General features: G+C 39.3%; 1 protein-coding gene across 1 annotated transcript in view; it reads right to left on the bottom strand.

The window, feature by feature from the left end:
• Nucleotides 1-24224, bottom strand: part of CPNE4 (copine IV) — a 182017-nt gene that overhangs the window by 95924 nt on the left and 61869 nt on the right. Inside the window, exons 2-4 of the mRNA XM_010007483.1 lie at nucleotides 18279-18458; nucleotides 4248-4319; nucleotides 380-454 (exon numbers count right to left, since the gene is read on the bottom strand). Of these exons, the coding sequence (XP_010005785.1) occupies nucleotides 380-454; nucleotides 4248-4319; nucleotides 18279-18458 (327 nt within the window). The remainder of the gene's footprint in view (nucleotides 1-379; nucleotides 455-4247; nucleotides 4320-18278; nucleotides 18459-24224) is intronic.

Genomic DNA, 24224 nt, shown 5'->3' with positions numbered 1-24224 from the left:
AACACATTTATATCATAACTGAGCTATTACAAAGTTTTCTAGCTTTATTTTAAGATGATTACTTCAACTGTAACATCTTTGATTACTTAGAGAAAGCTCACTCCTCTAAGCACTTGTGATCTGTGGCATTTTAAATAATTAAAATTGTCTTGGTTGTAGCATAATTAAATTGTCTTGGTTTTAATTAGATTCCCTTAAGTTTTGTGGGTTTTTTTTAATTACTTTGCAACTTGAGGAAAGCCTCATTGTGAACATTCACTTGAAATCTCTGACGTGTTTAATAATAAAAGGCAAAAAAAACCTGTTGGGGAAAATCTCATCAAATTATATTTGCAGGCGTTCTTATATCTTTCAGCAAGGTTAATATCAAGCAGCTTACCTTGTCATCCAATTTCCGTGCACTGAATGAAAGTTCAACGTAGTCGTCATTGCCAGACAATTCCTCAGCAATCACCTAAATGGAAAGTTACATTTGAGTTCTGCATGGTGTAATGAAAGGGGAGAAAGATGCCATTTTCCAGTGTGAAGACTGTAGACCTCCAGTAGGAAACTGAAGTGTGGTACAAGTTAGTATGTCTCCCTCTGCAATCAGGAAAGGCTAAGAGCATTCAGTGAATCCCTTGCCCAGCTGAAGGGTGGCACCTTGTTGGGCCCACAAACCTAAATCACTTTGGATCACACAAATATGTCTTGTCAATGGATAGACATCAAAACACTTTCCTCTAACCTTTTCCTCAGATAGGACAATGGAGAACTCCAGTCTCACAGTGTCTAAAGGGACTAAAAAACTATACAAGAGTTATGTTATTTGGGTCTAAATACTAATTATTTTTATGCTGCTTCAGCATCATTTGACAAGCTAAATGAAATCACCTCTCATTACTTGCCATGGCACATTTACAGTAGGAAGTTCTCCTGGTATAGTTTTTTCTGCAACAGCTACATTGGCAAAATCATTTACTGTAGAATGAGTCAGGAGAAAGTAACATTAAAATAATGTAGTGTGATTTTTTCAGGTGTCGTAAGCTCTGCAGGTAATGATGCCAGTCACTGTGCTGTGCAATGTTCTTAAAAAAAAATCCAACACAACCAACCAAAATGGCCTTCCTGACTAAGCTATTAAAATGCCTCAGTGGAGAGAAGGTAGTAATGAAATCTGGGATATTTCATTAAAATATGTTCTTTGAAACAAACTGTATTGTATTCTTTTTGACAGCTATAAAATCTTTCCTATTGTAAGTACTGTCCTCAGAGATTAAATCACCAAAATCACCCATTCCCTGGGTGTTCATGCCCACAGCCACACACTTAGCAGCCATGTCAGCCCCCTAGCCAGGCCCAGACAGTCTCCACCCCACAGCCTGTAGGTCCTCAGGGAGTTGCTGGGGTATTTCAACTATTTTTCAAACAGGACGAAGGCTGCTGAGGTGAGAGCTGCAGCCAGAGCCCTGCAGCTCAGGATGCTTTTACTGCCCACAAATGCAACTACCAGTAATGAGCCAGGCTACCTACAGCCTCAATAAACTTCAGTATCACTGGGATTGTGTAAGACCCTTTGACAGAAACTAACTTAGGGCCTGCACTAGGCATAACTGACCAGGTTTTGGTAGCAGGGGCTGTGGGGGTGATTGTGAATGGCCTCATGCTGGTCACAGCTGGTCTGGCCACAGGCAGGAGCTACCAACTGCACCCATGATCCATAAGAAGTGCATACAGTGCTCCAGTATGAGGGTATTAAGAAAGGGTGGCAGCTGCTAGGAGCATGAGGCAGAAAGGGAGGTGCCGTAGGTTATGAGGCCACCCTAAAGAAGATCCAAGAGAAGGCAGGGAGAAGGGGATGTTGTAGGGGACACAGCTGGAGATGTGCTCTTGGAAAGAGGTTTTCCATGCCTGAGGAGCTACCTCTGAGGACATGCAGTGTGCAGGTAAACCTATGCTGGAGCAGGGATGCCCTGAAAGAGACTGAGGCCTACGTGCAAGCCCATAGCAGAGCTGAGAAATGAGCAAGCAGGAAGGAGCCCTGGGCAAAATGAGTAAAGAACAAAAGAACACAAAGAAGAAATCGCTATGCTCTGATCCTGACCACCTGTCACCTCAGCAAAGCAACTAAGCAGAACATGTAATGAAGGCAAGGGGAGTGGAGACTGGAAAGGAGTCATAAGAGGTATCTGAAGTTGAGACTGGGGAATGGGGAGGAAAAGATGTTTTCCCTAAGAGTTTGTTTGTCATATTTGTTTCTCAATACCCAAATCAGTAACTGAAAGTTTAAATTAATTTGCAACAAATTAGATTAAATAAAATTCCCCAAGCTAAGACTATTCTGGCTATGACACCTCACAGCAGTAAACTGTGGTATTTCCTCATGCAAAAATTCACATGTAGCCTCACAGGGACACAGATGCTTAATTGTGAATTAAATTGCCATCACACAGGCATGCATATGATGTTTCATATGTTCCAGACATATGTGAGCTTGCTGGAAATCTGACTCACAGAGTCGGATACTTTTCTCTTCAATGTAGTCTGATGGTTTAAAAGATCACAAGCTTGATGATGAACAGAGCTGCGGGATTTTCACATCAAGTTTCACAAATACTTTAAACTGAAAACAATGAACTCTGTCTTAAAGAGGTTGACAGACTTCCAGCTGGAGAAGATGAATGAGGTTCTGTTTTTATCCTGCAGTCATATAATAACATTGTATTGATGAGACGTTACATGGTTAAAGGGCTAGTAAAATTCCAGCAAGACATGCTGAGACAGGAAATTTAAAAATCCTACCAAGACCTCATAATTCACTATGCTGAACAAATCAGGAAACTAGTATTTGCAACTTCCATACTTGACAGACAGCTGGTATGTACCCTGGGTCTAGAAATAAGGATGCATAATACACTTTTACTTCTATTCAGCCAGAAAACTTCTCACACAATATTTTTTGTCTGAGTTCAGTTTTCTCCCACTTGAGTAAGTGGACTTGCTCTTTAGTACCACTGGCCAGAAGCCAAAACAAGTAATTAAGGTTCATGTTTCATAGTTATCGTCCAATGTTAGGCCAACAGGGACAATTAACTAATTTTCTCTCATCTTCTGTATATCACAGACCATTAATTTTTGCCAGAATACCCTGCTACCAAGCCTAATGATTTTCATTGAATTGAGCATTTATGCTTTCACAAGGTGAAACTCCCTCGTACTCCTCCTAGGTCAGGGTGTGGGTAGGTGTGTTCAAAACATCACAGAGATGGATGAGATTAAGTATGCCCAGATAAACCCAGCAGGCAAGCCACACCAAGTAATTCAGGGAGGAAAGCTCTCTCCTGATTCTCTTCAGCTGAAGAGTGGGGAATTCCTTTTCAACCCCAGACCAAAAATGAGTTACACCTTATGCAGGTGTCTCCCTTCCCAGGCAGACACTAAGGAAGACATCTAAGAAAGAAAATTTCCTGGGGTCTCAGAAAGTATTATTTCTCAGAGTCTGCTGTCTCTTCTATGGCTGAAGGCAGGAAAAAAATCCCAAACAATTAAGTGAGAAGAAACCCATCCGGCTAACTGCACATCAAGGAAAACAGTCCTTCTCAATCCCTTGAGGCAACAGAGCAGAGATTCCCAAAGCAGAATATTTTATTATAGTCTTTGTCTTCAAGCACAGCTGCAAAAGCCACAAGCATGCCAGGTTCAGTGCAGACAAGCTTGATCTCCAAAACAAGCCAGCAAAGAAAAAGATGAAAGAGAGTTAATTCATTGATATGAAGATTTCAAGATACACAGGGGGCTGCTCTAATTATCCAGTCCATAACTGTATTACAACACACCTGAAATACCTACTGTCATCAAATTCTGCATTTAATTTTGCTGGCTGTGGGTGTGTGTTCTCTGAGGCAGGACTGATTTTTTTTTTAGAAACTGGAAAAAATCCATAGGCCGAGAAAGATCAGATTTGTTCATGTGTCAAAGTGGGTCAAAACGATTTTCTGAAGGTTCTACAGATTCAACTAAAAGTAATCAAGCAGCTTAACTTTCCTGCTGTCATCAAAGTACCTTAAAACTAGAAGTAGAAAATATTGTGTCTTTTGTACAAATCATACATTATTTGTTTTCATTTCCTTACAAAAAGCATTTGTCAGGAACAGTAAAAGTAATCTGCTAAATAAACAATCAAGGGTTGTTCTGGTGACTTAGCAGGATGCTTTTAGGGAGAATTAGTCACATTAGATGCTTCTAAATAACAGAAAAACAAGACTTACTGTTATGGATGACTTTCCTGCTGTGTTCCCATGTTTGAGTAATGACTTGGAGAGTTTCCTCTGAGAAACAATCTGCACAAAAATAAAAACAAAGATTAAAAAAAAGAGAATCTGTAGTAAATGCATGGCTTATTGTGATTTCATTTTTATGTTGCCAAGTTTGGGTTTTTTTTTTTATTTGGTTGGGTTTTTTTGTTTGTTTGTTTGTTTTTATTGAGGTAGTATCTTAGTCCACAAAAAAAATCCTAGCACAGTAAGACCATGATTGAGAGGAAAAGTTTCCAAGGAAGCCTGCAGACAGGATGCAATGGAAGCACAAAACAAGTAGTTGGGGTGAAGCAGAATGGGAAGAACACAGTTCAAGGAATTGAACACAATACCAGAAAGTGTACCTGAGATTTTCCTCAACTATTGTCATGATAGCAACAGGAGGACAGAAGCAAGCATTAAATGGACTTAAAAGAGGAGGGAAGCTGTACACAGCAAATCCATCAGAGATGCCTTCAAAACCCATTTTTTTTTTAGGAAATTGAAGTCCATTTAGAAGAGAAAGCATTAATTTTATTTTAAAATATCAGCAACTCTAAACTCAGAAGCAAGCCCCATAGAATCTGCCCCATATTTTTAGTTCCAAAATTTTCTCCTCTGCTTACCAGGAACCAGACCTATCCTGAAACTCAGCATTACAAATGAATTTGTCCATTGACCAATTTATAAATGTACCTAAAAAAAAGGTTATCAGGGTGACACTGACAAAAGATATTATTTCCTACATCAATCATAATTAAATTTCCCTAGCAGTCTTCAAATATTTAAAACTAGCCCAGTAAAAAAATAGAAAAGGAAAAAAAACACACCTCCAACATACATAATTAGTAAGCTACAGTGATGCCCCAGTATATTACGTCCCTCCCATCTGTAAAATATATGCTGTATTAATTTGTTTTTAATTAGAAAATGTAAAAAATGTAGACAGATGTAGACGTAACTCCAAACACAGCTTAGGAATCACATTTATTACTATTTTTAATGTGACAATACTGCAGCAGGATCGTGTTGTGCCAGGTGTTGTGCAGATACTGACCAAAAAAAATTGCTTCCACTCTAAGAAAAACCCTAACCTCTGAAATGTGGCTTTTATACTAGAAAGAGTCCTTTCCCACATCCAACATTACTTCCATCTTTGGCAAAATATGCAAAAGTATCAGTTGTAAAAGAGAGGCAGTAATTAAGGGAAAGGAATGGCTCCAGGCCCTTCATTGGAGTCCTGGGTATCGTATGCATTTCAGTGATAAGCCCTGTCAGTAGGTAAAGGCCAGAGCTGCAGCAGTGTGAGGAATACAAAGTCATGGACAGTCAAAAAAGGTGTTGTGAGATAGGAGCAAGTAGGATGTAAATTTCAGCCTAACATCACCACGGGGACACATATATGCCTGGCCCATCAGTTCGCTGAATTGAACTGAAAAGTGGAAATAGCTCCTCAAGTTACAACTATTGTCATAATGGAGAAAGAAGAACAAAAGCAAATTTCAAATGGACTTTAAACATGAGATAGGAGAGCCATCACAGGGCTGGATCACAGGCTTGTCACAGAGCTGGACAGGACATGCAAAATCACTTTGTCCAGCTTTTGGTCCTAATGCAGGACCCGCTACACCTAGGTAAGCTACACCTGACAGATATGTGCTTCATCAGTTATTAAAGACATCAAGAGGTATAGGGAAACATTTTTTTTTCCTGCCAATTTATTATGGTATTCATTATCCTTACTGTAAATATATTTCCCTAACAGCTAACCCAATTCTTTTCAGTCTAAGCCAATTATTTCTGTCTAATGCACCATGAATAAGTAAGACAATGCTTTTTTCATTCCTATTTCAGGCAATCTGTGTTTCTGAAGACTAGTATCAACTCTCCACAGTCTTCTTTAGACTACAGAACCAACGTTTATCCTATATTTCCTTTTTGATCAGACTTTGTACTCCTCAAATCACTCACTGTTCTCTGCTGAGCTCTCACAGACTGGTCCATAACCTACTCTTACAATAATGCTCAAAAGTGGACATAATACTCCAGATCCTTCCTACATAAGAAGAGCTTCTCATGTCTTGCAAGCTATGCTACTGATACACTCCAGAATTGCATTGGACTTATGTTATGAACAACATCATACTGTTAACTAATGTTCATTTTACAACCATTTCAGATTGCCAGCTGTTTCTCACCCTGCATTTTTGCAGCTGGCTGTTACTTAAGTGAATAATTTAACACTTGTAATTTTTGGACTGCTTTCCATAAACCAGCATGCTCCCATCATTTCACTCACTTTTCCAACTTAACTTTTGGATTTCACCACTAGTATTGGTCAGTGGCAAGACCAGAAGTACAGGTAACATGACCAGTACTGCTGAGATTTAGATGTCCTTTTTCTTTCATGGGACCTTTGGAAAGATTGCTTGCTGTGACCATTTAAGTCACCAATTCCTCTGTCTTCTTGCCAGCTAAGCAGGTTCAAGTAAAAATCGTTGCCCTCCTGTGAACTGTGAGGTGAAATTTTTAAAAAACTCCTTGTTTCGGATTCTCAGATGAGGGGTAACACAGAAATACAACAGATTATTCTTGATATATCATTAAACTATGGTTTTTTACCAACCAGAAAATGAATGATAGCAGTTGCAGAATAGGGCCCATTTATCATTATGATTTCTCCCCTCTTCCCTGAGATGCACAGACAACTCTGTAAAGTACAGTAATGTCCTGGTTTGAGCCAGGATGAAGCCACTTGTTGTTGATCCTGAATCAAACCGTGACAAGTAAGTTCTTCCAATGAAAGCTGTGCCTATTGTGTACCAGAAACTGTCTCATGTATGTTACATATATATACATACACACACACTCCCAGTATGAGATAGAACTTGGATGAGAACCTGTCCTTCAGCTAACCTCCTTTAGAAACAGGACTTCTACCCCTGAAATACCAAAATTCCTCCAGCTCCTTTGCTGCTTTGAAAAGCATCCCAGCTTCCCAGAGGCACCAGGTGGACAAAAGCCTGAAGCTCGGGAATCCCCATGCAGGTGGCAGATAGACAGCTCACAGTTAGAGAGAAGAGAATTTATTCTGACGTTCCCATTAGTAGATGGCATTAATAAGACTCCCTCTCTAAGCCATTAGCAACGTAGTAACACAGAAAGCACTCTGCATATGTAAATATGTGTATTTGGGTGCAACCGTTTACCAGTTGTTAATTAAGTGGCCAGTAAAATGAATCTTCCATCTGACAACAATGTGCCAACATCTTTGCCTCCAACTGTAATTAGCAATTTAGGATCAGCAGAAGCAGACTCTCATTGCATAACTGTCAAGGAATATTTTCCTCAGCAGTAAATTGTCCTTTTTTTTTTTTCTATGCCCTGTACAAAAAGCAGTTCTCATTGTTTGAAACCTACTGTTCATTATTTATTGTGCTTGTCATCATCTGAACATCATAATAAAAAGCATTTGCTGACCTGATCAAAATATGCAAGTCCTGGATAGTGATAACTCGAGGGCTTAGAAAGCATTTACCTAAGTTCAGAATCAGAGATGGCTGAACTTCTAAAATGGCTTCCAAGAAGACAGTGAACTACAAGTCTTTCACTTGTCAAGAATCTTTGGTTTGGCTCCTACTCCAAAAGCTTGCAATTTAAAACTTCAATGTCAGAGAAAAAAGTGTTTTATCCCAAACTGTTGCGAATAAGTGCAGAAAGCAAATGTCTCCCTTCCAAAACAGCAGAATCCAGTTCAGCCCTTGTAAAGCCCATTACATTTCCAGAACATGTTTTTTTTTGAGAATATTAGAAGCATGACCTACCACTGAACAAATGGATGTAGAAATGTCAGAGATTTAAGAGGTGAGGCTAAGAGGGACTTAGGAAATCAAGTTTATTTGCAGCTATACACGCATAGAAACTACTACCCAGTTCTGGTCTGACACAACCACATGTCCAATAATGCCTTCCTTACTGAATATGTTTGCAAAAGGTGGGAATAGGAACAGAATATTTCAGACAAGGACGATAAGCACATAAAGTCATTACTATTTATCAGTCATGCAAACATCTCAATAGAAAATAATCTTGATAGATTTCTGGTCTGCAGTGCTAAGGGATATCAGCTTCGTGATAAGACGTGGATGGGAAATTCCCTTGAAGATGATCTAAATTTGCTTTATTATGTATGAGCCCAAATATGTTAAGGACAGATCTGAATAGAACCTCTATATTGCTGTAATTAAATTTGGATTCCCATGTTGCCCTTTGTTCCTATTTCCAATTTAAAATACATAAAAAGTGCTTTGCTTTATTTTAAAAGTATGAACAGACATGACACTTTGCCTACAAGCACTGAAGTACTGGCACCAGCTGCATACAATGCATTGCCCAGCAGTCACTCAGAGACAAGGACTCTGATGAAGGTTTGCTCTCTTCTGTGTCTAAGTCTTGACTCATCAGCACTATGTACAATGAGCTGAGAAATATAAGGACCTATTTAACCTGGCTTGTGTAAGAACCTTTAAAATATATTTCTCTTTGTGGTCTTTCCTCAACAATATATAAGAAGAGCTTTCAATAATATCATAAAGCATTTCCAATTTTTATAAATCAAACTAATGAGAAAATATCAATACAACTTTCTAACCTAGTGATTTAGCATTGGCAGGAACAGATAAATCTCATATATCACACTGAGAAGTCCTGTTTATATTGACAGTTTGGGCTGGTTCAAATTCTTTCAACACCATTAACTCGGTTTTGCAAGGCACTACCCTGAGCTAGAGGCGTGTTAGTCACACTCCATATTTCCTCTGGGATTAGAAAGCTGTGTGGGTTTTGTTTATCTATTTGTTTCAATTATATTGACTTGTGTAATATCTAGCTGTGGACATAACACCAATATTCTTTTGTTGAAGGCTTCTTGAAACACCCATGGATACGAGCCATGGCTCCTTTTCTATTTATGTGCAAGGCCATTTGGCTTTTGTTAACTCATGTTAACTTGGCTTTTGTTAACTATTGTTAACTTTTGTTGACAATCATAGAATGGCTTGGGTTGGAAGGGACCTTAAAGATCATCTAGTTCCAACTCCCCTGCATGGGCAGGGACATCTCACACTAAACCAGGTTGCTCAAAGCCCCATCCAGCCTGGCCTTAAACACTTGCAGGGAGGAGGCAGCCACAAGTTTCCTGAGCAACCTGTTCCAGTATCTCACCACCCTCACACTAAAGAATTTCTTCCTAATATCTAATCTAAATCTCCCCTCTTCCAGCTTGTAACCAATACTCCTGGCCCTCTCACTACAAGCCCTTGTAGAAAGTGTCTTCCCTGCTTTCCTGTAGCCCCTTCAGGTACCAGAAAGCCATCGCAAGGTCTCCTTGGAGCCTTCTCTTCTTCAGCCTGAGTAACTCCAACTCTGTCAGCCTGTCTTCATAGGAGAGGAGCTCCAGCTCTCTGATCATCTTCATGGCTCTCCTCTGGACTCCCTCCAAGTCTCCACATCCTTCTTGTACTGGGGGCTCCAGAACTGGACACTGTACTCCAGATGGGGTCTCACAAGAGCAAAGGAGAGTGGGAGAATCACCTCCCTTGACCTGCTGGCCACACTTCTTTTGATGCAGCCCACGATACTTTTGGCTTTCTGGGCACCAAGCACCCATTGTCAGCTCATGTTGAGTTTCCCATCAAGCAACGCCCCCAAGTCCTTTTTCTCAGGACTGTTCCAAATCCATGCTCTGCCCAACCTGTGCTTAGGATTGCCCCAGCCCAGGTGCAGGACCTTGCACTTGGCCTTACTGAACTTCATGAGGATGGCATAGGCCTACCTCTCAAGCCTGTCAAGTTCCCTCTGGATGGCATCCCTTCCCTCCCTCAGCCTCACCACACGCTTTGGTGTCATCAGCAAACTTGCTGAGGATGTACTCAATTCCACTGTTCACGTCACCAACAAAGATGTTGACTGACCCTGAGGAACACCACTCCTCACCGGTCTCCATTTGGACATCAAGCTAGTGAGCAAAACTCTGTGAGTGAGACCATCCAGCCAATTCCTTTCCCACTGAGTCGTCAACAGACTCTTGAATCTTTGGCCTCTGTTTCTGATAGAACCAAGATTAGGGAAATACTCCGCTTAGTGACAGGTAAGAGTGTCCACAGCCTTCTGGTTACAAAACTTGGAAGGTTAGGATAATTTTAAATAACTCCTTCAGTCTCTCAAATTCTTTATTCAGACTGGCCTCTTCTGCCCACTGAGCTTTCTTAAAGGAACCCTGATTTAGTTATTTAGACAGTCAGATTAGGCAGAAATTTCTCTCCATAGTACACAATTCCAAGATGTCTTTGTATCTCTTCCTTGTCAGTTGGGATAATCAGCCAAATAGCTTTAGATGAACCATCAGTTCCCAGCACCTCTATGTCAATTCTTCTCCTAGATGTGTAATTCCTGTTATACAGACCTGCACAACTGCTTAACTTCCTTCTAGCAGACCCAGCTCTTTTCAGGACTACAAAGAGTACCTAGTCACATTTTTAACTAGCATTTTTCCCTTGATCCAAAAGCCTTCCACACAGACTGAATCTTCACCATCCAAACATTCATTCACCCAGTACCTCTCTAGATGCAGAATGACCACTTTGAGCTCTCAGACTTGCGCCCATGGCTTTGACATCACGTAAGCTCATGCACCAGTACCCAGCTTAAGCTTCAGAAACATTCCAGTTGTTTTTGGACTGCTAATACACGCATCTTTAGCTGTGATACTACCTACTGATCCTCTATTGAACCTCTCTGAGCTACCATTTTCCTCTTTTTGCTCACACTATGCATGCACTTCCCAAGTGGCATTTTTCACTCAGCTATCAGCATCTTTTTTCTTTTTTAAACATGGCACTACCTTGTTTACAAGAGCATGTAAACCTCCCTGTGGTGGTGTTTGTGAGGCCAGCTAGGAAGCACATTCTTTTCAAATGGCATTTCTCTGTGATATAATGCTTTAGATTTCACAGTACCACAGCTCTGCTTCCTTCTCCATCCTTACACTTCAAGCAAAGGCTAATTTTGTGCCCTGTAGCTGCCATTTCCAAGTGTTTTGCCTCAGTTTAGGATAGACTCAGTTAATACCCAACTGACAAGACTGAGTCTGCAGCCTTACATCAGCCTTCCACACTCTCATTTTGTCGTTCTCAATTTTGAAATGTGAACAAACATTTTCCTTTTCAATGGGGATTCTTCAAATTCCTGTAGTTCAGTGTCATAATTGTCCTTCTCTAGTTAAATAAACTAATATCTACTAAAATATTAAATGCTTCAAACCCACTCCATAAGAAATCTGTCTCTATCTTACCTGCTATCCTCTTTGTTTGGGCTGCCCTCCACATTTTTGGTGAGGAACACCAAAAATTGGGTCTTTCAATCACTGTTCTTCCATTGGAAGTGATAGTTTGGGGATTTTTCCTAGCACCATGTTGTGCTCAGCATTTAGATTAAAAGCTTTAGATTAAAAAAGTGAGTTTTCATTAAAGTTTAGATTAAAAAAGTGAGACCAGTACTTATGAAATTTTACCCTCTGAGTTCCAACCACTTGAATGAGTTTTTCATAGCCTTCGGAAGTTACAGCTTTTTTAACTGTTTCCTACAAAAGGTGCTAAAATACACAGTTGCCCTAACTTAGAGCATATTTCATCTGAGTTCTGTTCCTTTCTTCACAAGCAATTGCTGTCTTGCCAAGTTCGGGCAGAGATTTTAACACATAAAAATTACTTGACTCTGTTTCCAAAATAATTTTCATCCTTGGTGTATAGTAAGAGAAGGATTCTGTGATATGTGAAACTCAGAACATAACCATATCACAAGTATTTACACTATGATACATGTTCTCAAGTTCTCCCCTTTTTGCATAAAAATAAGTACAACCCTCACAGCACTTTTTTCACAGGAACAGTCTCTCGAAGGTAGGACTGTAATGCTTTCCAGATATTGCTGTAAGTAGAATGATACAACCAGAGTGGCTAGAAAACTGACTGAAGATTTAACAATTGTAAAATGTTTCTTGAAGCTTGACAGCTAAAAGATTAGTGTGCTCTTACTATAACCCATTTAAGTAAAATACTGTCAGCTTTTAAATACCCACAGATAAAATGACTGACATTTCACCTGTGAGAGTAATTAATTTAAGCAAGGGCAGCAGAACCAGGTAGCTCCGGCTCACAGTGTAAAACCTCTCACTCCTTCTTCATGCATTCATCTTTAGCCTTTTTTTTGTTGGTTTTTTTTTTTACAAACCAAGATTTGCACAACTCTGATGTGCTTGTGTCTGTCTTGCTGTTTATCCCCCAGTCCCTTTTGAACCCATCAAATAATTTTCATGAATGGTGGCAGACACGCTAAGAGGCATCAAGAATGCTACATTTCAACATGAAGAGGGACCAGACAGCAGGTAGATGCCTGTGACCTTACTCCACTCTCATGAACAAAAGGTTCAGGAGATGAGTTCACCCATTCACAGATGCCAAGAAATCCCTGCACGAGAACAAGTTCAGATGTGTATGTCCATAGTGAAGGAAATCTCATTCTGTTCAACTGCTCACAGAATACTTATTTCTTGGTAGAGAAAGTTTTATTTCTATAACCATCCTCTCCACACACAGGATACTTTCTGTACCACACTCACCACTCATCAAGACTTCTTTTGTTGTCTATAATACTGATCAACCCACAGACTTTTTACAAATTAATTACACCTTTCCATACTTTTGTTAAAAATCTGTACCTGAAAACAGTAAATCAAAACAGAACAACTGAGGAAAAAAGATATCCCTATTACAAGAGACAACAATGTTATTACAGGAAATAGCTTATCAATAGCATAAAAGGTCTTTGAATTTAATTAGTATGTAGTGTAGCAGCCCTTTTATAATTAGTCATAATAATAACTCATAATAGCAAACTAAATTTTAAATCACTTTCCTGAGGACTGCTATAGTAATTCATACAAAAAGATACAGTTATGCAAACACACAGCAGAAAAATTGTACAAGTAATTACATTAACTTTGACTGGCAAGATTAAAGTAGAACTGAAAATCTTAAAGCTTCAGAGATCATGCTGCAATGGCAAAGCAAGAACTTTCTGGGGTTAACTGAGGTGTTTTAGTGGTTAGGTAAAGTTACTGAAGGACCTGTGTTGATGACTTGCTTCTTCTCTGAGTCAGCCCTGATAGAAAATGACATTCATATCTAATAAAGTACATTATTCATCCCACTAATTAATTGAGCAACTTCATTTTGAGGGGATCAAAGGCCAAATATTTCAGGGTATTTAGATACCTAAGGAGGCATACAGATATCTAATGAGATTTAGGAATTCAAATACCTGGAAAAAATGGATTGTACGTCTTTTGCACCACAGAAGCAGACAACAGCCTATTAAACCAATATTCTCATACCGACTATTTCAGTTTAATTAATTCAGGTGCAATCATGGCTTCGTTAGCCTTTCTCCAATTCAAGAGCAAGGCCATTTGCAATGGCTGAAACTGGACTAATAATCAGTCAGCCTTTTCAAGTGCATAATCTGCTAATGGCATATATTATTAAACACACACAAAACCAAATAATACTCATTACTGAGAAGGAATCTTTTCAATATACTTTGTACACAAATGCAAGTGTGGGAAATATTAAATCTCTAAATAATATTTGAAAAAGTTCTTGGTAGTGAAGGATGTACATCTCTGCATTTTTCTTGTGCTAGCAGTTGAGCAAGTAAGGGACTTGTGAATGGTAATATTTTAACATTTCCATAAATTAACAGAAACCAAACAAGAAATGGAATCACAAATTTGAAAATGGCAAAGACCAGCCAGGATAAGTAATGAAAGAAAAGCCACAAAGGCTATTTGCACACTGCAGAGCTGAGATGGTTCACAGCATTTAAGAAATAACAACTGTACCAGTTTCTGTAATTTAATGATGTTGCAGGCACAACAGAGCAGTAATCAAGAATGTCTTGGCAACCTAGGTTTGTTGAGATCTTGTCAGAAAATTATTATTCACTGAAATAATTTTTGTGAGTTCTTAAAGATCAGGCTGAGAATTTTGGATGAAACTTTAGAGGAAAAAAGTGTTCCTAAGAATCAGCCTCCTGATACTTAATTCCTGAGTGGTCAAGAAGTTAACTTTAGCTATTTAAATGTTTTCACCCTTACGGTACTAAATTATGCCAGTTCAATGCTTTATAAATTTTATGTTTATAAAGTTTAAGTTTATTAAACAGAATAATTCCAATAAAAGAACATTAGAGAGGCTCAGAACACATGAAGGTATTAACACACAAATGGAAAAAGGCTTGAGTTTGAGGTTTTGCCATACTGGCTGAATACCATGAAAATTAGGTTATCCAATTTCTGACAGTGTTTGACCACCTATGATTTGTTTCCCATTGGTTTTTGATAACCCCCCCAGACCCACTAAATAAAAATAATAAAACTATCTCCTGCACCTCAAAACAATCACAACTTTTGTGAGCATCCAAAAAGCAATAGCAATACAAAACATTCAGTGATTAAGAACAGATTAAGTTGGAAGTGTTAAGTCTGAGTGAGTCCCTGAACACACAAGGATGGGAGAAGGGAAGAGGAAAGTGAAAAACAAAGGGGAAAAAGAAGGGGAAGAATTTACTTTGCCTACTTACAGACAAAATCTGTAAAACCACAGCCAAGGGTGAACTGATTGATAGCACCTAAAGTACCTCTAGGAAACTAGACATCACCTAGGGGTACAGTGGTATCCCAAAACAGCAGTTAAAATATTGCTGTTTGTGATTGCACTGCTTATCATGTGATGGAATTATTAGATATTACCTTTATGCAGTTACTTAGAAATGAACTGTAAAATGAAAACAAAACATAGTTTTTAGTTATGTACATTAACCTGCCATTTAGCAATGTCACTTCATTAAGTAAGACAGAATGGACAGCTTAATTGGTTGGAGTATGCTACACACTCCTGTGGTAAAGTTTCTTAAGAACCTCCCTTTTATCAATAAATACAATTGCAGACCATATTTTAAGATTACACCAGTAAATGAAGAAAACTGTTTGAACTTTCAACTTTAGCAACTTCTCTAATACTTTAGAGCTTTCGTGATCTATCCTTCCAATCATACAGATTAGCCTGTTACCAGAATACTGAAGAAGAAGGGAAATGGGAAATGTAAAAACAGCCTGAGTGAAAGGAATAGACCCTTAATACTTAAAAGGACACCAAAAAATCCCCCTAAAACCCTGCACTAAGCCTTCTCCCCCTCAAATCCTTCAAAAGATGCCCTGCTATCGTTTTATTTCAAAATACAACTCCTGACCATGATGGGCAATTCAAATAACTTTGAGGAAATTTCTGTCAAGCACATTGGCTTTTTCTTAATTACACCCAGCAGTATCTACACACAATCACTTGTTCTACTGGGTTTAAATACTGTGGGGCTTAAGAAATGCCTTTTGACGCATCTATTCTTCACATCCAGCTAAAACTGACTGCAAGCCTGGATGCTGCCAACTGCAGTAGTTACCTGTACAGGCACAGAATTGGCTTGTCCTAGCAAGAGCAGTAGAAATGTCTTACTGATAATCCAGTAGTATGTCACTAGAATAGTGTATGCTCAGGATCTAACAGCCCACAGGTAACTGCACTTATCACTCTCTTGGGACAGATTTATTACAGCATTTGGAAGGAGACTACTATTATTGAAACCTTCCAAATGCATTTCTCCATCATCCACATCCAAGCCCTCGAATTTCCAAAACGCTTGTACCTACTTAGGCAGGCTGCATGTGAAGATCTTGATATAACAGAAGAAAGAAAAGCTCACTTGTCTCTGTCATCTTAGTGCATAACCATGATATTGCCTTTCCCAGTACTTATTCCAACTAATTTTGTTTCAGTTAGGAGTATTATATGATTTGGGCAAAAATGCTAAATTATGATCAACGAACAGGTACAAGTAGCAGCAAATCTCTGATAGATCAACTATTACCTAGAACACAGCATTGGAAGTTGGCTTATTTATGGGAGGCAGGGAGGGAATCAGTCTTTCACACGATGCCTAAAAATCTGGAGTTTGCCTGGATGTCTCAGATAAAACCTACTTGCAGTGGGAAAATGAACTGATAGGAAGGCACAGTGTCTCATATGAAATTATGTTTTATTCAAGCATTAAAATGATGTAGAGCAACAAATCAATGTCAAAATTATCTCAAGAAAAGCCACAGCTCTACTATCATCATTAAAATTTGCAGTAATTGCACTAAACAGCCAAGCATGAGAGTAAATTCTGTATGTACAGCTTCTGCTGCAGGATTTTCAATGGTGGACTCCTCGTAATTACTTTGCTTAGTTGACAATTCCACCACAAACATTTTGGGGTATTAAATCAGTAGAGGAATTCTATAAAGTTGAAAAATAAGAAAGGGGGCGAAGAACCCACAAAAAAAGTCTAAATATGAGCTTAGAGTGCTGAAAGCTACAAAACTCAAAACAGATTTCCCACTGTTATTATTTTTGTCTTGGTACCATTGAAATTACACTGCAATCAACCCAGCTGTGTGCTATTTATAGAAAGCAAATCATTATATGCTCTTTTATGCTACAGGCAGCAGCAATGACTTTTCTTCCCCCAGTTAAGGGAGAAGGGCATTGTAATAACTTTTTACTTTGTTTCTCACTCTCCTTGATTTTATAGGATAGCTTATTTTCATTAAGTCCACAAGAAGTTTGCCTGAAAGAAAATACTTTATTGTGCATTGTAAATAACCTAAATACCAATACCTCCATATTGAGCCTTCAAGTTAGCAAATACATATATTCTATATTAATTCTCTCATCAGGACTTTTTCAGCACGTTTGGCCCATTGGCTTTGGGAAGAAAAACAAAGGGATTTATGTGCGGTGGGATTGAGGGAGCAATAACAAAAGGTGAGAAAATACGGAAAGAAAGCTTTGCAGCATCTTCTGTGCAAAGCTACCATGTTCAGGTAACAAACTTACATGGCAGTTCTGCAGAGGATAATCTAAACAAAAGCACTGCCTGGTCTTGTCACACAGGCTACCAGAGCAGAGAGCAAATTTACACTCAGCTCAGTGAAACTGAGACCATCCTCAGCTTTGCTGTTATGGACAGAGCTGAGATCTGTTACAAGACCCTGCACAACAAAAAGTCTGCCAGTTAGAAATAAACTGCATGACCTGGGACACTGCAGTGGGCCATCAGTCAGTAGTATAGGAATTTGCTGCAGACCTGGCTCTGACAACTTCTAGATACCAGTCCTGTGGGTAGGGCTCATCACTCTTAAATTTAGCCATCTAAAAAGTTAGGTATCTACTTTAAGTCAGCTGTCTAGACTCTCTTGATAACTGATGGGGAAAACGAGTATCTCCTGACAGCAATTTATGCTAATCTAAGATGGGTTTCTCAGGTGGAATGAATCAACTGCTGAAACTGCCTGTTTCTCTCCACTGAGCTAGAGCTGTAATTCAGAAGAGTAACTTAGTCTAGACACCTAACTTTTGGAAGATTGAGAGTCAGGGAAATGAATCCAACCCTATCTCTCTATTTGTCACATCACCAGGCACTATCCTATGTGAGTAAAGTGTATATTTTTAAGTGTTCTTTGGACTTAGAACTTGCTTTAAATACCATTTAATGTTTGAAACAATAACTTTTTCCCAGGTCAGTCTACTTCTCAACATTGGTGTGATGAGTCTGTGCTCTTACTGTACAAGGCCAACCACTGACATTCCATTTCCTTATAGCACTGGCTGACTTGAAGCTATACTACACCTGTAAAACAAACCGACAGTTTTTAATTATGATCTTCAAAGCTCTGATTAAGAATTTTGTCATGAACGACACAGCTCTCTCATCAGTCATTTAACAAAGCAATATATTTCCTATACATACAAACTATGAGAGACAAGGGGGAAAAATGGCAGTGACACCTACCTGCCCAAGAGTGCATTCCATGCCACCAAGAAAATCCGCTTCCTTCAGCCCATTGTGATTGCTGCTAATGTCGTGGACTTCAAACCGCAACCGCTGAACCTCTTCGAAGTAGAAGTCCACTGTGAACAGCTTGGAGAAGATGGGGTTTATACAAGTGCGAATCACTTCTGTCCTGTCAACCTGCCAAATGGAAAAGAGGTCATACGAGTGGTTTCTCTTTCTGCCAGTGATGGACTTACAATGAGCTCCTCAAGCACAGTCAGCTCATTTATCAGAACTGACAGCTGTGACTGTGGCCACAGACACTACCATTTGTATGGGCAGCAGCAGCAGCTGCCATTTCTCTGCAGGGCTGGCCACACACACAAGATAAAGCCAACTTCCCTTGCCTCTCCTTTCTAGCAAGTTTGTGGCAGTTATTGGTAGGAGCACGGGGCATAACCTGCAGCCTCCTCTGCAGGGTGAGCAGCGATGGCCCCTCCGTTGGGTATGCAGGATGAGTCTGGTGGCACAGTCAGGAGCTGTGCATAGGCAAAACAGCTGTCTTTTGTGCTGAGCTAATACATGGGAAATTAACTATAGAACAGCTATAGAATTGACATATCCAGCAGTACCCATCCATCACTACAGAGCAATACACAGTTTTATCAAACTAAATGGATAAGCAAGCAAAAATCTCAGTAATTATTCATTCTGGACAACTTGCGTGATTAAGGAGGGGAGAAGTGGATCCACAGCAAACAACTTTTCTTAAAAATATATCCATTTTTCCACACCGCTAAATTGCATTATAAGAATCTGATGGATTACACACTGCTTTTCCTTTCCTCTGAATCTTACAACTGCTAAAGAAATGCCATCAAATCTAAATTGCTATTTCTTCAAAAAGTACTCCAGGAGTACTTTCTAGTTCTCTTAAAAATGTATTTTTGAAGTAGGCCTTGGCTACTTTTCATTATGATGCATTACTGGTGACACCATAAGCAATGCAGTAATTTCCTTTTTTCCACTCTCTTTGCTCCGGGACAGAAAAAAATCCCAATAATTCTGTAAGATTAAAGGAACTGATCCTAGAATGAAGTAGGACTTGGGCATGTCATTCACTAGACAGGAGGTGGCTGGTGTGCCATGGAACAGACAAATTAAATTTCTCAGAGGAAGAGTGATGAGATCTTTTGTCTGATTCCTGATCAAGAACATCTGTTGTGCAAAAAATGACAGTGCTTGCTTCACTTTTCAGAGTTTATAATGCATTAGGCTTGCTAGTAGTTATCGGCAAGGACACAAGGAGTCAAGTAAATAAAAAAATGCGGGGGAAAAAAATGAGCAGTTCCTGGTAGAATGGTTTTATTTTAGTGCCTATCAAAGGTGTCAGATTGACAAATCTAAAGGCTGAAATCTTTTAGTTAATCATCAAACAGATGCTAGCAGTTGTAGAACAGATGCAAACCAGTGCTACCATTGCTGTCTCCTCACACAGCTGTGTCAATGTGCTCTAACTATGCCAAGATGAGACCATCACAAAAAGGAAAGCTGCCTTACTTACGAATTCAATCCTTAATCTCCTTGCTTAGACTAGCTGAAAATGATGGTTATGACAACAGTCAAAGCAAAATAAGAATGACATAAGTGAGACAAGATACCAGGTAGCTTCATTCAGGTGCTCAGCCTATCTCAATTTTGTTTTAAATCCATTTCCAATCAGTGTCCCTTGAAATTGTCATTACTGCTACAACACGAAATACTCCCTAAGTCAGATGACCAGTTAGTTCAATAGTATGTCCTTTAGATCTCTTCTAGAAGTGGAAAGTGATTCAACTTGCAGAAGTGGTCATCTCATGAAATAGTGCATCAGCAGATTCTATAATCAAAACAGTTAAATGATCAGTTTTTAATCTTTCTTCATAGCCACAGCAATCTCCTAAACTCATTCCTTGTAAGTGTATAAACTCTTAACTTGATGGCATAATTTCAGTTGCTTCATTGGTACAGCAGATCTCCTCAGGTAGTAACTGACATTTCTCAGTTATTGTTTCTCCTTATCTCTACTTTGCTGCTGGAGTACAGGGAAATGGTTCTCCACTGTGAAATGCAGCAAGATTCACACTTGTGCTCAATACAGCTTAAATATGTGGCTAATCAAGGGAGTGAAGCACCTGAAAATGGAGACACGGGTCTGCGCACATGGGCATTAAGAATTTCAGTCTCACATAATAGTAAGACACTGTTTGCTTTTTCCAGCCTATGATGGACTGACATCCTTCCCTTGGCAGACACAGTACTGATATACAGCCATTTCACGGAATTTTCCCAGTATTCCCACATTACTGAGATGATACATCAAACCAGTAGGTCAGAGCACATGATTACATGAGAAAAAACTATATCGAAAGCAGCAATGCCAACAGCACCACAAGTGATATAAAATCCTTCACGCCTCTCGGCAGTCAGCAGCAAGTAATAGCATTAACCCTATTAGTCTACTTTGTCTCCAGTCTGCATTGTCAGCATATCTCACACTTACTCTACTCTTTGGCTGGAAAGCCTGGAATGATCCTCAGCTTAGGAAGCCTGACTCTACTCCCTATTTGATTACTGAGCAGCAGGGCTAAGCTCTCGTGACCAACTGGTGTGATCATCCAAAGAAGCAGTGGTGAAGAGAACAGTTCAATAAATTCACTGGCTCCCATGAAATGCCCTAGATTAAAAAATGCTATATAAACACAAGGTAGAATCTCCACTTGACTTCTGCCACTCACTAGAGGCTAGTTTTTCTTGAGTATTCCTGCTGCTGTACTCAATTGTAAAGGTTTAAGGCTCTTTTTAGAAATACTTGGTGAGCATGAAAACTGGTGAGAATACTATTGCTAGGTGCAGTTTCATGCTGATAATCATCAAGGAAGTCACGATCTACAGTGCTACAGATACTTTGAAAAGAAAGGCTGACTTGTTTTTGACCACGACTTCTCCCAATACCTGCAGAATCAATTTCATTTTAAACAAAATCTGGTATCAAGCGTCCTGTTAACCTAAAACATACATCCACAGCAGTCTGACAAGATGTCAACCTCATACCATGTGTCCTTAATCCCACTGTCACCCAAAATCAGCAACAGCAAATCCACATGCATGGGTGATGGAAGCTCAAATGCTTGAAGAAAATAGTTTGGCTTTGTCCAGCCTCATCAACTAGACATTCAGAAAGTTAAAACTCAGCTTAAATGCTCTCTGAAATACAACAAACAACACCAGCAACCACATTAAATCTCTGTTACTTTTGCAGAAGAGATAATTTAAGTCCAATGACAGCATGTTATAAGCAAGTGGAACTTAGACTTTTGGTCCTGTTACAGAAAATACCAAACTCTCGGGCAACCCAATCCTGAAGGCAGGTAGATTTCTTAACAGGACATGGACAGGGGTCATGCCCACAGTTTTAGTATTTGCTGATGCCTGACATATGAGCCATCTGTTATTTCTGGACTTTGCTAAAACAAGGTATTTCTCCAATTTATTAAAGCAGAATGAATTTTCAGAAGAAACTACCGACAGCTACACGTACCTCTGGGCTGTGCCAACAGTTAAAATTGACCTTAAAAAGAGCAATGCTTCAGCTGACAACACAATATGAACATCTGCTTCATGGTACAGCTTTACCTGTGCTTTCCCTTCAAGGACAATTTATACAGAGAAAAGAACCAGTATCTTCACCTCCTGGGATGGACTCACGCTGCTTTCCCTCTTCATCTCTTTAGGCCCTTGTCACTCCACAGAAGGTGGCACCCTGCTGAGCAGGCAGGATTACTGAGCAGGCCCATCTGGATGCAGCCACCCTGTGAGCCTCCCCTTGGGAAACCATGAGTGACATGCAAACACCAAAGTAGTTCTCCACAGTGTAAAGCACCATCTCAACAGCAGGCATTAAAATACAGGAAAGAAAAGGACTTCTTGCTTTGGGCCTTCTGAATCCTCTTGTTAAACCCAGAGGAGGTTGGAATCTGGGTTTGAAAGCTGTTTTCTCTCTGTACTACTCACCATGGATGGACAGTTAGCAGAAATGTTTGTCTTTTCCTGTTGACGCAACACCACTGCTGAAGAACTGCAAAACCATGTCTGCAGTCAACATCAAATTAAAGGAACCTCCAAAGACAGATGAACAAATAGTAAAATTCAGGCTCCTTACCCTGTTTGCATATTTTGTCTGTGAGCTACTGAAAAGCAGTGAGCTTTGCAGAAATGTGATCAACATGGTAAATTCAGTAGGGACAGTTCTTCAACGTAGCTAAAATTTCACAAAGAAGTAATTCAATGGCTAAGGTACAGGCTGAAGGTCTCCTCTCAATCTTCCACCATTAGTTGAAAAGTGAAGCAGAGGAAAAAGAGCCTGCCTGAGGGTTGTGGGGTTTTTTTTGTCTATCCCACTTAGGTGAAGTATAAGCTATTGAATATTCAAGTATGAACAAGGTTTAGGTAGAAGCTTACTGTCACTTGGTATCTAAGGCCTTGAAGTGATCATAAACACAGCTTTCTCAGCACACCCCTGGAAACCATGGAAATGGAGAATTATCCACAGGACCTGAAGCTCTGCACCCAAATTCACACTTCAGCATTCAGCACAGATCAGCTGCGCAGCGAACCGAAGTGTCCCACACAGATACCTGGTACTTATCTGCTTGCTGTTGTATTTCAAGCAACATGTAACTAGCACAAAACCAACCCATTTTCAGAGGTTGTTACTTGGTGTCTTTGAGGTGAAGAGCAGCCAAGAGCAAAAGGTCTGTGGAGAATTCACTGTCTTCTCGCCAAAAGGGCAGTTCTCTGGGGGAAATTTTAATCAGGCTCATCAAATCACTATAGTCAATAATGACACAACTGTCTCATTAACTAAGGAAATCTTTGGCCTACTAAAAAAATGGTCTGAAATTTTATAGCAGCTTAAAAAAAAGAAAAACCTAGTAGAAAAGCCATAAACATGTAAATTCCATTAAATAGAGCAGGTGCTGCTATCCAGCCCAAAGCAAGCTTTTTGTGGCTGCTACATTTTTAGCAAGTTCTTAGACCAAAAAATAAAATCCACTCATCCCTAAACATTTTACAAGCCAACAAGGGAAAACCAGCAGGCTGTATTTTCAGTATAAGTCATTATAAAATGCTGATTAAATCTAGAAGAATCCCATTTGTCAGCTGAAATGGCAAAATGTACAGAGGTGAAGGGGTAGGATTATTTTTAGGTCATCTGAATTTTAACAAGACTGAAAATTTCCATGATACAGTACCAAGCAGAAAGCAATTTACACTTTGCTTGGCAGCTCCTGAGAAGGCTCTTATTTTTTTAAAAAAATATTATTAACAGTACTTTCACACCATCACATCTCTATCCCACAAATGAAAAGTCATCGCAAAGGTCACCATAATTTATAGCCCATGTTTTCAGTTTAATTGATGTTTGAAAATACTGAGAGGAAACCAATGGGCCTTTAACTCTTTTTAGGCTGTACAGCTCATAGCTAAGCACAATCTTGTCAATGTGGACAAAAATCTTTTGGCTGCAGGTTGGCTAGAAGTGAAGCATTTAACGTTAACGATCTGGAAATTATCTGCGAGTAGTTTCTTTTATTTATGTGTCATAAATATTAGATAGCTTATAAACCTTCAAGACACAACCATGAAGATCTGCCTTCTAGCTCTGGAAAAACTAATAGACAGAAACAGCCAAGGCCTCAAGGGGCTCCAATCAAAACAACTGGAATTACAATAAAACGAGCATTATTATTTTTCAGTTGAGAAGTTCTTCATTAAGAAAGCCCACTTCTCTGTTCAAGGCTACTGACTGTGCTGTGCTTAATTACTTTTACTTTCTGAGTTACTTTTCATTTCTCTGAAGCAGAAAACTGATAATTTATAGTATGTACTACACTCATAGCTTTTAAAAGAAGAGAGGAATGT

The sequence above is a fragment of the Chaetura pelagica genome, unplaced genomic scaffold (assembly GCF_000747805.2).
Source record: "Chaetura pelagica isolate M959 unplaced genomic scaffold, ChaPel_1.0 scaffold10, whole genome shotgun sequence".
Taxonomy (NCBI): Eukaryota; Metazoa; Chordata; class Aves; order Apodiformes; family Apodidae; genus Chaetura; species Chaetura pelagica.
The sequence above is the reverse complement of the archived record's forward strand: the minus strand, read 5'-3'. Positions and strand labels throughout refer to the sequence as shown.